Below are 15,631 nucleotides of genomic sequence, written 5' to 3' on the forward strand. Positions count from 1 at the left end.
TTAATTAGCGATGATTTACGATATAGAGGGTGATTATAACTAAAGTTCTGATTTCAAAACACTTTAAAAAAAGAAACGTCATCAGAATGACATCCAAATTTACATGAATATTCCTGAAGCAATGGAATTTTAAATGGCAAAGGGGAAAAAATATTTTAAAATGTAAAATTAACGACACTGTACTCATCCAACATATGGAAAATTTGCTCCCAGAATGGAAATTACAGCCAGTCAGGGCAAAATGATAACTTAATTAGCATTGCACGATTTCATAATTCATGGAAACATTACAAAAAATTAAGTAATTGAACAAATAAAACTACAACTTATTTAAGAAATGTTAATTAAATATGTTTTCCACTGTGTTCTGGCTATGAGGTGAAAGCATAAAAATGCTTGTTCAACAACAGATCAGAGTATGTCATGATGTGGATGTGCTTGCAATTTGACCACTGCACATAACATTTTGGGGTATTCCCAAAGCCAAAAGGCTAGTCAGGTTAAGGTCAGGTGAACTGACAGCCAGGTGTCATGTCATCCTATTATTGTCAAAATGGTTCTTCAGCAGCTGCTTTGCTGGTATTGCAATCTGAATCTTGATAAAAGTTGTACTATCCTCTCACTGATGTTGTTGAAGTGCCGAAATGATGTGGTTACACAAAATGATATTATCCTGCTTGCCAAGTACAGCATCATCTACTTGCATATTTTGCACTTTTGCCAAAGAAATTTTCATTGCTTCAGGAGTATCCATGCAAATTTTCAAGTCATTCTGACCAGTAGTTCTTATTGTAAATTTTTGGAATCAAAACTTCAAATTATAATCACCCTGTATATAGCTGATTATTTTTCGTAAATCAGTTACTACTATACAGTAGAACCTTGATTAACTGGGCTTAATGGTGAAAGTATAAAAAAAAATATTGAATATATTAAGACTGGGTGATATACAGATGTGCTACTTCTTATGGGAAAGAAAATGAAAATGCATGTAAGGTAATGTAGTTACTAGTACACTGGTCTTTGTCCTTTAGGAACAGCTGGTATCTTTATTGGATTATAAGACCACCTGTCCCTAGCATGATGGCGTCACTACTGTTGCTGCTTCTTTTGAAGGAAAAAAAACAAAACAAAAAACCCTGTAAGAGATAATGCACCACTAAATTTAGATGTGTAATGCAATCCTTATTCATGAATTTGCTAAAGATAGAGCATCAGAATCTAGCCAAAAGTTAGAAAATGTGGTAAGAATGAGAAATTTTGGCTTCTGTATATCACTAAATAACTAAAATATTTTATATGAAAAAAATATATACATTCAGGCCACTTTTATGAGACTTTTTAGAAAAAAAAGCACTTATACCACCTTATACCATTTGAAGATATACCATCAGAATGTCCCCAAGAATATAAAATGTGGTAAGAATTAAAAATTTTGGCTAATGATGAACCAATATGATATTTTTCAAAGAAAAAAAATATATTTAGGTCATTTTTATTTGATTTTTAATAAAACCATTTGGTTAGAACTAACGTTGTTTAAACCAAACAACCCTGATACACCCTGTATGTAGCAGAAGTGTTTCAGACCTGTGGATACTCAGCTGGCATTTTATGCAGAAGATTCTGATTTTTGAATTAATTGATTTGCTCAAAAAAAAGTTTAAATTTATACTCAGTCAATCTATGTTTTCAAAATCTGTTTTTCTCTTCAGGAAAATGAGCAACATTTGTACTTACAGTGTTCTTTTTAGTATCATGTTGTTTCAGTAAATAAGTTCGTGTAGCACACTTCCTGAAAAAAAAGCTGCATCATATTTAAATATACCTACTTTACAGGAGGAAGGGTTGTGACCAGGGACTGCTTTCTGTAGTTCTGGATTAGGGTAGTGTAACAAAATGTAGTCTCTGTCGAATATTTTAACCTACTTAGTGAATGTAATTAAGATAATATAAACTAAAAAATAAACAACAGATGTTTTCTAATCTGTAGAAGATGATATGCACCAGAATGATGATCTGACAATTTCAAAATATTTTGATCTCAAACTGTGAAAAATTAATTGAAACAGCTTGAGTCACATTTGAACACTAGGATTATCATCCACGGAAACCAGATCCAACCAAACCTACTAAATTCAATCGCGAACCTATCAAACTTACAACAGAGGTTTATGAGAGATCCACCAAGGAATTTGTTGAAATGTTGATACAAATCTGGATGAAATTAAATGTTGAGAGATATTACATGGCTTCATAAAAATATTGTCATGGTGAATGCGTCTTCAATTTTAGTTGAAAGTGTTAGAGAGGTCAAATTCTTTTTTCAGCTGTGTAGATTACTGATTTTGGAGAGGAAAATGAGTTTTCTATGGTGGAATAGGGAGGGGAAGGCTTTCAACTCCAGGGTGCTCTTCTTCTGATGTTTAGGAGGAATGGTACTCGTGAGACAAAAAAGAAGACCCCTGTTAAAGACCCCTTCTTCAACCTACTCAAATATTTGGATAAACAAAAATTTAACAGGAGTGCATTAGTGTGTTGCAGCAGCATTTGACAAACAAGCAGTTTTTTTCTATTTTGAAACTGGTTCCTCCATAAAACAAAATTTGTCGGACAACTTGTTTTGCATTCCGTCAACTTCTCCATACTGCAATAATCATGCTCATCTACCAATAGCCTAAAAACTAGTTTTTCTTTTTCTCACAATATTTTGAAAACCAAAAGCAGTTTCCCAGATCATGCAATTTTTTATGAGTGTGCTATATTCAGCATATATATACATAAAATTCCCCTGCCCCTCCTTTCATTACAGTTCTATCATGCTGTCAGAATCATACCTGATGTTCTCAGCCACACTTCCAAATTTGTTTTTGTTTGGTTTGGTGTGATCTGGAGTCTGTTTATACGTTTTGACTGGTTTCCACATATTACGGCAGCTATGGTGATCTATGGGAGCAATAGGAGGTCGCTGTTGCGATATGGTATATGGTTGCTGTGTTGAAAATTAAACGTGGACATTGCAGATGGCATGAAAAATTGAAAACAAAATATACACAGTTCCTGCTGAGAGTTTATGTAAATTTTGTACACCAAGTTTATAATGTAACATTAAGGTATAGGGAACATAAAAATGTTTGGTGTCAATTTTTATTGTCACCGTGAGAGTTAAGTTAGTCAATCATAAGGTAAAATTTGTACTATTTAAGGGGTCACATACCCTTTAACATGGGGAAAAGTTAAAATATTATTAAAAATACCATTTAACCATTGATTTATGAGATATTGTTTTTCACATATTTCTGATTAAATATGCTGTACTACTGTGTATTCCAGTATAAAATTTTACATACCTTCAATATTTAATTTTTTAAAAATTAAAAAAAGAACATTAAAAATCAGCTTGCGCACATGATAAAATGACATGACATAAATGTAACCATACAATATTGAAATTAAAATGGAGAAAAGGGTTCATTTCATAAAATGAATTTAAAAATTTCAGATCCATACATATATATTTGTTTTACAAAAAAAAATTGAATTTTTCAAAATTTAAATTTTAAATTAGATTTTAAATAAGAATGAGTCAATGAAATTTGAATCTTTTAGTTCATTTTATGAAATGAACCATTTTCCTTATTTTAATTTCAATATTGTATGGTTACGTGGATGTCATATCATTTTATCATGCATGCAAGCTGTTTTTAATGAATTTTTTTGAAAATTTAAAAAAAAAAATTAAGTATTAAAAATATGTAAAATTTTATACTGGTGTAGGTTAGCATATTAAATCAAAAATTGTAGGAAAAATTTTCTAATAAATCAATCGTTAAATAGTATTTTTAATGATAGTTTAAATTTCCCCATGTTAAAGAGTATGCGACCCCTCAACATGTTTATAGTTTTTGTAGCAATTAAATGGACATTACAAATATTTTGTACAATAATGATATTTTCCGCATTAAAGTGATCAGAAATTTGCACAAATTCAATCTACATTTAGTGTAGATATTGTAGTGTGGTAAAAAATTCACATTTTGGTTCAGTTAGTCATGTATCCTGAAGAATCGCCATCAGATACATCGACAGTACGCAATCGCGAATTCATGCATTTTCCTTCATCTCCTTCACATTTGCACATTTGAAATGACTGCATCTGGTTGTTCTTCCTGTACATCATTCCTGAAATGAGCTGCATGTGTTGGCAAATGAGGAACAGATTCTTCTTATAGAAGGTACGAGAGCTTACTCTTATCATTACATAGCAACAATGAAACATTAGTTGCAAACAATGCTCTATATACAGTCGAGAATTTGTAACTACCTACAGCAGCTCTTATATCAATGTCTGGTCTTGATTTGACAGTCATTCTTGCAAAAAAAGATCAGATCTATTCTCCTTTAATTCCATAACTTTCTGGTTGAGTTCAATCGTAACAAATTTTCTAGCAGATTTCCAAGTAATCAGTTTCATCTTCATCATTTTGTTTGTATTCTCTGTTATTCTGTCACTCACTCACAAAAGTCTCAAAAGCTTTTCTACCTTCATCTTCATGTCTACTTATATCATGTCTAACGTTATCAGGCATTATAGAGTTTTTAACGACATTTACGAATTTGCCACAATCTTCTTTGAATGGGTTACAGGTTTGCAGGACTGCTTGTAGTTTCTTACATAGTCATCATGATTTTCACCCGTTTGTGTTAAGTTGTGTGCAGGGCCGTCTGAAGAGTATCATGGGCTCCCTGGCCAAGTGGTTTTTCAGAGGCCCGACCTGGTAAATCCTAGAAAATTTCAACTGGATTTCATTTTTGTGAGGCCCCTCTTCTCTTGAGGCTCCTGGGCCACGCCCGGGTGGGCTCATGCGTTAAGACGGCGCTGGTTGTGTGGTGGTTTGATTTCCTGACACTGGAATAGCTACACATTGTTTCTGCATCTCTAGACAATCTCGAAAGTTCTAGTGCAATAAGGAAATACTTAGTCAATGTCTTACCTCGTATGCCACCAATAGCTTTCAGAGTACAATTTTTCCTCAATCTAATGCATGATCAATTCTAATACTTGTGAATGAAATATCGCTTTTTTAATGCAAAAGTTTCCATTTTCAAATTTCTTCCGTACCTCTGGTTCCGTTGTTTCCAAAGAAGGTATTTTATCAAGATACTCGGGCACAAGCTGGGTATATTTTATTCTATTTTCAGTGAAAAGTAATGGACAAAGTTCTACAAGGACAGCCAAATGCAGACGCTACAATTCAAGTCAAGTTGCCATTATAAACACTGGAAGATGTAAACTCATTTTCATATAATATTGGCTGAATTTAAAAGTTGCAGACTTTTCAGATTTTTGCGAAAGACATCTAAATGCTTACTGAATTCATAATCTCTAAGTTTACTAATTACATTTTTATGAGCTAGTTGGATAATTTGGGGGATCTTGCTTGCACTGGAAATGAACATTGAACTTGTTTCACTGCTTCCAGATGTGTAGACTTTCAATCCATTATATCACCAAATTCTTCCATCAAGAGGCAAAATAAAACTTCCAGCGTGACAACATGAGCATTCACAGCTCTTCTCATATGCCTGCCTTTCAGCAAAATATTATATCTTGTGTTATCAAAATTTTAAAAATATTGTTTAGGTAAAAAACAAACTTTGTCAAAAACTTTGAAAATTAACCAATTTTTTTTATTTCATTTTACCTGGCGACGTGGAAAATAAAATTGAAAATTTACACACCAAACATTTTAAACTTCCTCTTTCCCTAAAGAACCAATACAACCTTGGTGTTACAAAAATTTACAGAAATTTTTACTAAATTACACATGTCCAAAAGTCAAAATCTATAACAATTAACCGATTTCACATTTAATTTAACCATGTGCCCTTGAAAATGAAAACTGACACCAAACATTTTCAAATTCCACTTGCCATAAAGAACCAACAGCACATGGTTGTAAAAAATTTACAAAGGTTTTTTACTAAACTCTACATGCTCTCCTACACTATTATGGTAAAATTGGTGAATTCTGATGGTCTCTGTTCATATGAATTCATAACAAAAGTTTTTGCTTTTTCAAGACATTGGCAAACCTTTTGCATTATTATATTCTCTTAGCGACATACACAGGATATACCTGGTGGTAGCGGCACTTTTTGTTAATTGATATTATTATTTATTTTTATTTTTTTCACAATTTTTTTTTTCTCTGGATTTCCAGATTTCAAAAGTTGGCACGTCTGGATGCATATATCAAATATAAATAACATTGAAAACAGTAGAAGAAGTTTTTGAATCTAAAGATACCTTTCCTCAAAGCACACATTGTTGCCACCATTGCAGAAAATGTAGTTATTTTTAAACTTATCCAGAGGGTCTCCCCACCTAACGCCATATTTGTCCTTAACAGTCCAGGCAGGTTTTTTGGGTACAAAACCGAGGTTTTTTGTGAAAAATTGAAAAAATTGAATTTTTTGTCCCACAAGTTGACAATATATCTAATTCAAATATGTATGTAAATCCTTTATTATGTCTCAATATATACTCTTGGTACATGTTAAATTATGTATTTGATTAATAAAATTGACATTCGTATTGGGTAATAATCGTTGACATGTCTACTATCTGAACCTTGAGTCGTATGTGAAACTATGGTGAGAAGATTGTGGTAATATAAACAAATTTTGATGAAAATTTAATCATGACGACTTAAATTTTAAAAAAAGCCTGCTTGAGAATCTTGCATGATAGAAGTGAAACTTCTAGGTTTTTAAGTTTGATTTGACATGACTAGATTCACCTTGCCTCACAGCACATTTTACTTGCCTATCTTTTACTTGTCCCAAGATATCAAAGCGTATGTCTATCGAATAACTCTAACTACTAAACTAGTTGGCTTGCACTAGCTGATACTGGGCACACAACAAAGAATTTGATCCGGTTTTATCGAGAGAATACAAGTCAAACTGACATTTGACGCTCTTGAAAATCTCAGCAACTCAAAGTTGGGAAATGATGCAAGTCATTTGAAGTTTGAATTTGCGGTCACTGATCGGGACCAAATTTTCCTTCCCCACCCCGACTGAAAATTGGATGGCTGTCCATGAATCCTGTCCATTTTGTGTTTTTGAGTCATGGAATGATGCAAATCCAAACATGATTTTGACATCACCGATCAGATCAAATATGGGACCCTGAGTCAAAATATGGGGCCTTCAAAATTATTGAAAGTTTTCAATACAGTAGAGACTCAGCTAATCCAATCTGTTCAGCAATCCAGTGTTAGACAGGTTGATACGTGCTAGATTAGCAAGAGTCTACTGTATTTCCAAATAAATTAAGTCTTGCATAAATTCTCATTTTCATTAATTCTAAAGCTTCTTCTCTCATTATTTTTCAATTATTTTTAAATAAAAATAATCGAATATAATTTTCATCAATAAAATAAATAATATTCAATAATTTATGAAAAATATAATTATATTTTAACAAATTACATTAAATTAACTTATTCATTAATTTCAGACTTCATAATAAATGGTAATTCCAATCTGATGAAATAATCACCTCACACCAGGTCTAGCCACATAGCAATTTACTGCCATTAATAAGTTGAGTTGGAAAGGAAGGTGCCATCTATCGATGGTTGCCTCAAGCTTCTGTAGGAATTGGTCTAAAGTTGAAAGAATTGGTCTCTATTGTTAATAAAGGGTCCACATAATTTGGCTACAAATCATCATCAACAATCATGTTCCACACAAATGTTACATTTTTATATTTGTATATTTTGCAATAATTTTTTCTTCAGTGTTTATGATGTTAATGTATCAATATTTTTCCAACAACTATAAAGACTGAGTTACGTACTTTGTTCAATTGTTCTAAATTGATCATTTTTCATTATTTTCCTGTCACAACATTGTTATTTTAAGCACAGGGGCATTAAGGGCTAATTGTACCAGGAACTTTAATATAAGTAGACTGATTTTGAATGGTTATGTCTCCATGCTCCTTTGTGGATTCGTACCCATGGCTGTTATCCAAAGGCTGATGTGCCACTTTGCTGCTGAGTAGAATTCCTGATAAAGTAAAAAAAACTACTAACACATAAAAATTTACAAAAATATGTTTCACTGACTTTGATTGAAATTGGTTTAGTTTTAGAAATTCTCATATCAAAAAGTAAGATTTCTTACTAAAAATTTTGATTTATCTACTACTTTTTCATAGCATCATACAGCAGGTATCAATTGTGAAAATTGTGAAGATGGTTATTTTCGTCCTTTCGATGTGGCAAGAAATCATTCAAAGCCATGCCGGAAATGTGAGTGTGTCGGTCCAGGTATGACAGGAGATTGTGTGAAAGATGACAGTTTTACAGATGAAGGATTGGTAAGCTTTCAATAATTCATATAGTATCAATACTCTTCTAGAAATGTTTTACAACATGTTTTGTGCTCGAATAATTATATTTTCCTATAAGGCTTGTACGTAAGTGATACTGGGTAATAGTTTAGTTTAAAAAAATTAAATTAATGAGCATAAGAAATCTCTTCATATTGATACTAACCTCTTGTATTCTGATTCACATGTGTTCATCTAGATATTCTTATTTATTATCAATATATTCTTGTTTTTTGCATCTTATTTTTTTTTTACGATCTAATTTGATCTTTTCAAAAAATCTGTTCTTTTTAAAAGAAAGGAACATAAAAAAAGTTGATTTTTAAACAGAAAAAGTACAAAATATTTCTCAAGTGTTTATTTTATCACATGTGAGATTAACCAAAAGATGTTCATTGGTGAGCTCTGATTAGTTGGGATTGAAAATTACTTCTAAATCCTCAAATACAACAGATTCTGTCATTTTAACTATCTCATGTCTTTGACTTTGATCCTAAAAATGAGTTTGTAAATTACACTCCTGGCAAAATTTCTGAGCTTTTTCCTTTTCTTTTTCAGCGATTACTTAAATCAACTTTTCCAAATCTTGTAAAATGAAAGAACTTATATTTACCATTTCTGTGTCAAAACCCCATCTATATCCATGACAATAATGAAATTGAGTTCTTGTTCAAATGTGTCATTGCTGGAGCAAATGTTGGGGGTTCTACTCGTATCAATGTAAGAATAGGATTTTTTATGTTGTCAATGGTAGAGAACAATTCTGTGGTATTTGGTCAGAACATGATAACTCCAAAACCACATTTGTGAGATATAAGCATTTTCATTGGCATTTAAAAATAAAAAATAAAGCATACACACAAATACAAATGAAAATATCATACATCAGTATGTTGTTTAGCCATATGTTGTTTAACAGTATTTGTGCATTTATCTCACTTCTAATTAGTTATAATTAGCAAGACTTACTACTAGATCAAAAAGCCATTTTTTAGAGATATCATATTCTGACCTAACATCACAGAATTGAACAGACACTGAATCAATGCTTTCCATTCCTTTGCCCTACCACAATTTCATTTGGAATTGAATGATATCTGAATGATATTCAATGGGCCCAGTAAATCATATGAAGACAGATGACAGCAACTTTAATGTCAAGAATGAAAATTAAATACTAAATTTGGATAAACAACTCTGGCCCTGTAGATACGCTCATCTTACCATGTTTTTCATTGGGTACAGAAGCTCTTTTGTTTTGGCTTTGAAAACTGCATTCACTAGTGCCAAAACTGTATTATCTGCCAATGCTATGTTGTCTTTTTTTCCTCTATTGATTGAAACTATTGATTCAATCAAACTTGGTATGCTATCAATTACATCGAAAATCAAAATTTACTGTGTTAATTTCATCCTCAGAAAATGAAAAAAAAATTTTACCTATGAATAAATTTTAACAATAATAATGTCTTCAACCAAAAAAAAAAATTCTTTACATTTATTTTTGAATATGTATACATACTCAAGGCTACATACTATTTGAAAAACTATCATTTAGGTCAATCTTGAATAATTTATCATTTCCAGAAAAGAGATTTTCTTGATATTAATGCAGAGTCAACCTTCAGAATGAAAAGTTATAGTCTCTGCCAGGAATCAAACCCTGATCTTTTTGCAATCCAAGCATGCACACAAACCAATATACCATGAATACCTGACTCACCTTTCCTTATAATACACACAGTAGTGTTAGCTTTCAATGAAGACATTGTTGGAATAATATCATTTTCCCCCTTTTACTGTGTGTATTCATGTTCTTTCCCCATATGCGCAACGTTTCCCTCTTTTGGGGACTTTCTTTTTCCCTCCACTTGACCGCTGCTGTATGATAGTTATTTATTTTTGCTTGTATTAAATGTCGTTTGTCTGACTAGACGCGTGTTTTGTTTCTCTCTCGTCGTCGTCTCTTTCCCTTCCACACTCTGCCCGCCCACAGACATTGCAGCTTACTTTCAAATAGGACCATGTGGTGACAGTAGAGAGAGTTTTCTTCTTAGTTCCCAGCACACCAAGACTTTCTGAATACAATAGACCCTCCCATAGCAGACACTTCTTGTTAGCAGACACCTCCTGTTAATGGACAATTGAAGCCAGTGGAATAGGGTTTCAATGCATTTCACTATATATTAACAGACACTTTTACATTAATGAAAAAAAATTGTTGTAGCATAGGTGTTCACTATTGAGATGTTTCACTACATTAATGTTAAGATAAATTTTGGAAAGAAAAGTTGGTTATCTCTGTCAGGAATTGAACACCCAGTCTTCTTGCAATCTAGGCAAGCCCACTAACGAATATCATTTATTTACAACTGATGAAAATGATTTAATTCTGAATGATAGTTCAATGTGCATTGTTTAAATAATAACATGTATATTAATAACATTTTTGTAGTATTATAATTATTAGGTGTGAATATTATTAACAATAATTAAATAGCACCTATATAAATGGAAGGATTCATTTCCGCTGGCCACAGGTCTGTACTGTTATAGGTGATCTAACTGTCTGTAAATGTGTGGATGGTTTACTCCTTACTCTTTAAACAACATCAGCATAACATCTTATTTTAGTACCATTTTTCTCTATATATATATATTTATTGAAATGCTAAACATTAAGGCATTCTCAAAGGCATTAATCTCAAATTTGAAATATCTAAATTTTAATACTAAAAATACTAGGGGGGAGCTTGAAAAAGTTTTTCCCTTAGTTAACGGCGCAGAAATTTCTGTGAAATGTGTGTTTTGCTCAAACTCACTTTCCTGTATTATCAGAAAGGCGACAACCTTTTATTTATGTTCATTTATAGTGTTTATTAACTTCATAGCTTCACAGTGAAAATATTCTTTTATACTGTTTAGAATCAAGTCATACTGAACTTTAATATGGTTTCAACAAACAAACAGAAACGGTTAAGGGTAAGGTATAAGCATTCTGTATACATGCATGTATGCTGCACATCCCATGGCTTCTTATTTTTAATGTTATTTCCCTTCATCCTTTGCACTGCACTCAGTTATCAGCATTTATACATTGCTTGCAATCTCACTGCTTCCCATTTTATTCGGTATGTCACATACTTATTTATGCTAAATATAGGAGATATATACACAGTTGAACTTGGTTAATTTGAAGTTTGTAAGAACCGCAAACAATTTTGCACATAAGTAATGTAAGCTAATTATTTTGTTGTTCTGAAAGGGCATCACTGTAGAATTGCTTGACTTTGATTGCAGGCTATTTTGAAAAATATTTTGTGACCATTTGCTAAAAAAAATATTCCCAATTTTTTGCGATTTTTTACGAGGTATCAAGATCTTCATTTACCTAGTACAATTTATGCTTAATAATATTTTCTACACTTAAGGATAATTAAAATGTTCAAGTTTTTTAATTATACAACATTTACTTACAATTCATAGGTGGAACAACAGAAACCATATCAGGTGGGGGAAATAGTCTCAATGTACTTTGGCTGAACAATGCAAACATGGGAAAGAGCTGAGAAAGCTTCGTTAATTTAATTATCATTGTAGGATTTTGTACAGAGCTATGAGCCATTTCTGAAATAGTTAACTTGCTAGTCATCCAAACATTTATGATGGATTCAAGTTGTAAGCTCTTTAAGGATTTAGAATATTTTTTTCCAAATTCAGTTGTTAAAAAAAATAAATCTACTGGAAAGAAAAATAAATTCTGGTGCACATTTTGACATACATTTCAGTGGGAGAAAGACTAAATTAAAAATTGACCCTGTGATCTCTCTTGCATTAATCCTCTGCTAAAATTTGCCTAAAAATTCTCTACACATTGCTTATCAGTCATAATGATAGCACATCTGTTAAAGGTTTAAAAAAGTAGCACTTATGGTGTACTGAAATGCGCATCAAGATTTTTCAAGCTTTTGTAAGCTTAAGGTATTGTGTGACTTTTGTGTTCCCCTGTTCTGAAATTGTGTTTTTTTTTCCTTCGACTTCTAATTATCCAAAAAGAAAGAAAGAAAACAAATTAAGCAGGTATTTTTTGCAGTAAATTAGATGTAAAACTAAATGAATTTAATTTTTTTTTCAAATTAACCAAGTTCTACTGTATATATGCAGTTGGCTTATTCTGCATCATGAAAAAATATTTTTTCGCCAATGAAAGAATATAGCGTTAATTTTATATATACCACAGTGTTTGTGTTTTTTAATGCTTTATACCCGCTGCCATAGACTAGATAAAAATCAGAAAAATAGCAAAAGTTCATTCAAAAATGAACCTATCCGAGTATGAAAATAATGATGAACAAAATTTCAATGTGCAAAAAAAGTGGGGGTGCTGCAACATCTTCTTTTTTTATCCTGCAAAGTAACACAATAATCTTGGCTCAAGGGGAGGAGGTTGAACCTTCCCCACTTATGTTTTTTTATAAGTGCTTCTTTGTTCAATGGAGCTTTTAATTCAAAGAATTTTATCATTAAAAAGTAAAGAAGATTTCGCATAATCAAATTTGAATGTATTGAGCAATAGAATTCTGTTTAATAAAAACTTTTTTGTTAGTATCTTTGATTTTCTTGTGAAAACATATTATTATACCTATTTATAAGTAACATTATTGATTATAAAAAAAACATAACATGTTTATGTTACACTTTTTTCACATTTCTTAGCAACCAGGAGAATGCATTTGCAAAATTGGCTTTGAAGGGAAAAAATGTAATAAATGTGCATTGGGTTTTACTAATTATCCTTTATGTGAGCCATGTCCTTGTCACTCAGCTGGAACACTTGGTGGTACTGTCTGTGAAGGAGATTGTGTATGCAAAGTAAGCATATTTGAATGCATTTTAATTGACCAAATTTTAGTTTTATGATTATTTTTCATGGGACTCTAATGCATGGTTATATATCAGCGAATATATCAAACTTTTTGGAAACCTCCTTCTCACAAAGATTTTTTTGGCAACCCCTACCTTGCTTCCTCCTTGCTATAATCAACTTCATTCAAAGTATCACATCATCTGCAAATTTGATTGCAATCTCATTGAAATCCAAATAGAGTTTATCTATATAGAGTGAAAAAGGTTTGGGGCCAAGAGGGGTACTTCCTTGAGGGCCAGGCATGAAGCGACAAATTGGCTGCCTAGGGTGGTATTTCTTATGACAGATTTATTATGACAGTGCTTTTTAGTCTCGCAAATTTTTACACATCAAAATAATTTTGAAGAGGAAATGCAAGTGGATGAATAAGTGCATGCAAATACTATACTTTTCCGTGCTAAAATGCTATTCAACTCTTTGCTATTTATTGTTTAATGAATCTTAACACATGCACCTCCTTTCTTATACTTCCAAAAAGTGCTACCCGTCGCTAGAAAAGCTGGTTTCTAAAAAAAATGAACCTCCTTCCTTTTTTTGTTAATAATCTTTTCCCTCTTTATCAACATTTTTCCAATTAACTTTACTTTCTTTAGTCAAATTTCCCCAGCACAAGTTTCATCTTCTACCAAATGCCTCTTTCAGCCAACACCATACTAGAAGTATCTCTTCCAGTGACAGACTTGCATCTTGAGGATCCAGGTTCAAACCCCACCGTCGCCACAGCGGTGGTCAGCTGAAGTTGGTTTTTTGCAGTTACCAACTTTGAAGTGTGAATGCGAGCCGATCTCTGAGTTAGAAAGTCTCGCTGCAGAGAGCAACAGGCCTACAACAGTACAATTATTCATTCATTACACTTCACTCACGATGAGTTTCAAAAAATTGATTACAGATGGTAGCACTGCACATAACAAGCATTACACAGAAACAAACTTCATGGAAGGTTCACCATACGTGCACACACATTCCAACATGTACCATTTGTTAGAAGTTCCGCAGAGGAATATGAACGAGGTGCGTGTCTGGTTAGTAGTAGCAGTTGGTTCATGTTCAGAGAGCAACAGGCCTACAACGATACAGTTATTCAATTATTACACTTCACTCATAATTAGAAAAAACTGATGGCAGATGGCGGCGCCACACATAACAAACATTACACAAACAAACTTCACGTCAGGTTCATAACATGTACACCCACATTCACCAGCATGTACCAATTCAGTGAAGGTTCCACAGAGGAATATGGATGAGGGGCATGTGTGGCTTAGTAGTAGGTTCATTTCCAGTAGTTTTCAACAGTCGACTTCTCACATACCTCAAGAACTTTCTAGAGAAATAACCAAATCTCTGTTACCTCAATGACATTGTTATCAGTGCAGTGAAGTGGGCCATGTTTAGAGTCGTTTTTGTCCTAAAAATCAAATGCATACTGTTTTCTTTAGAACTGAGAATATGGATGTGGAAGTTGTGGGTACATGTTCAAAAATAATAAATCCCCACAATTAAACTTTCTTCTTCCCACTGTGAAATTAAATGGACTCAGTGTCATGGGTATCATCAATACGGGTGCCAAAACTTCCGTAATCAATGGGGATTGAGGTTGCAGATTTTTTAGTTCGAAGAGAAGCTATATTAAGGTCATGGACAGTAAAGAACTTTTCTCAGCCTTAGGGGGGCTGCTAGAAAGCATATGGCAACTTTGTTATTAAAAATTAAAATCAGACATGTTAGGATTGAACAAGAGATAGCAGTAGTCTGCTCCTTAACTGCTAGTTTTTAGTTAGGACTGATTTGTTAAAATTGAAAAAAAAATTGTATGATTTCACATTTTGAAACATATTATGTGAGAAAGAAAAATGAAGTTGTCCATTTTCATCCATCATGTTCAATCTAATGGAACATATAGTCATCACACTTACAACCAGGAATTTTTTTGGATATAGAGTAAACTCAATAATACGGCCATGCATGATCTCAAGAAAGATCTTTTATAAAATAAGTTTGACAAAGAAATATGATAGTCTAATGGACAATTTCGATAAAAGACGAAGATAACTTTGATGAAGACAAAGTGAAAATAAATTTGGATGAAAGTTTTAAGAAAGATATTTGTCAAAGAACTTTTGTAGTGTAATACTGGCCTAAGCCATGCCAATGCAATTGGTTGTGTTGATTGTTTTTGATCAACTAATAAAATGGAACCTAGTTTTTAAATCTCTCTAATTTTTACAACTTCACATTTTTACAACGTTTCGCTTTGGTTGCAATTAGTTCCTATACTTTTTAATGTCAAAATATTG

General features: G+C 32.4%; 1 protein-coding gene across 2 annotated transcripts in view; it reads left to right on the forward strand.

Moving 5' to 3' along the window:
• Positions 1–15,631, forward strand: part of LOC149065787 (laminin subunit alpha-1-like) — a 438,052-nt gene that overhangs the window by 93,957 nt on the left and 328,464 nt on the right. The window contains exons 9-11 of one of the 2 annotated variants that reach the window (XM_089253835.1): positions 8,234–8,395; positions 11,333–11,389; positions 13,124–13,279. In XM_089253835.1, coding sequence (XP_089109961.1) covers positions 8,234–8,395; positions 11,333–11,389; positions 13,124–13,279 — 375 coding nt within the window. The remainder of the gene's footprint in view (positions 1–8,233; positions 8,396–11,332; positions 11,390–13,123; positions 13,280–15,631) is intronic. The other variant, XM_089253836.1, reaches the window with a different exon arrangement.

The sequence above is a fragment of the Pholcus phalangioides genome, unplaced genomic scaffold (genome assembly GCF_987345545.1).
Source record: "Pholcus phalangioides strain wild (caught in Gottingen) unplaced genomic scaffold, Ppha-v1.0 ptg000039l_1, whole genome shotgun sequence".
Taxonomy (NCBI): Eukaryota; Metazoa; Arthropoda; class Arachnida; order Araneae; family Pholcidae; genus Pholcus; species Pholcus phalangioides.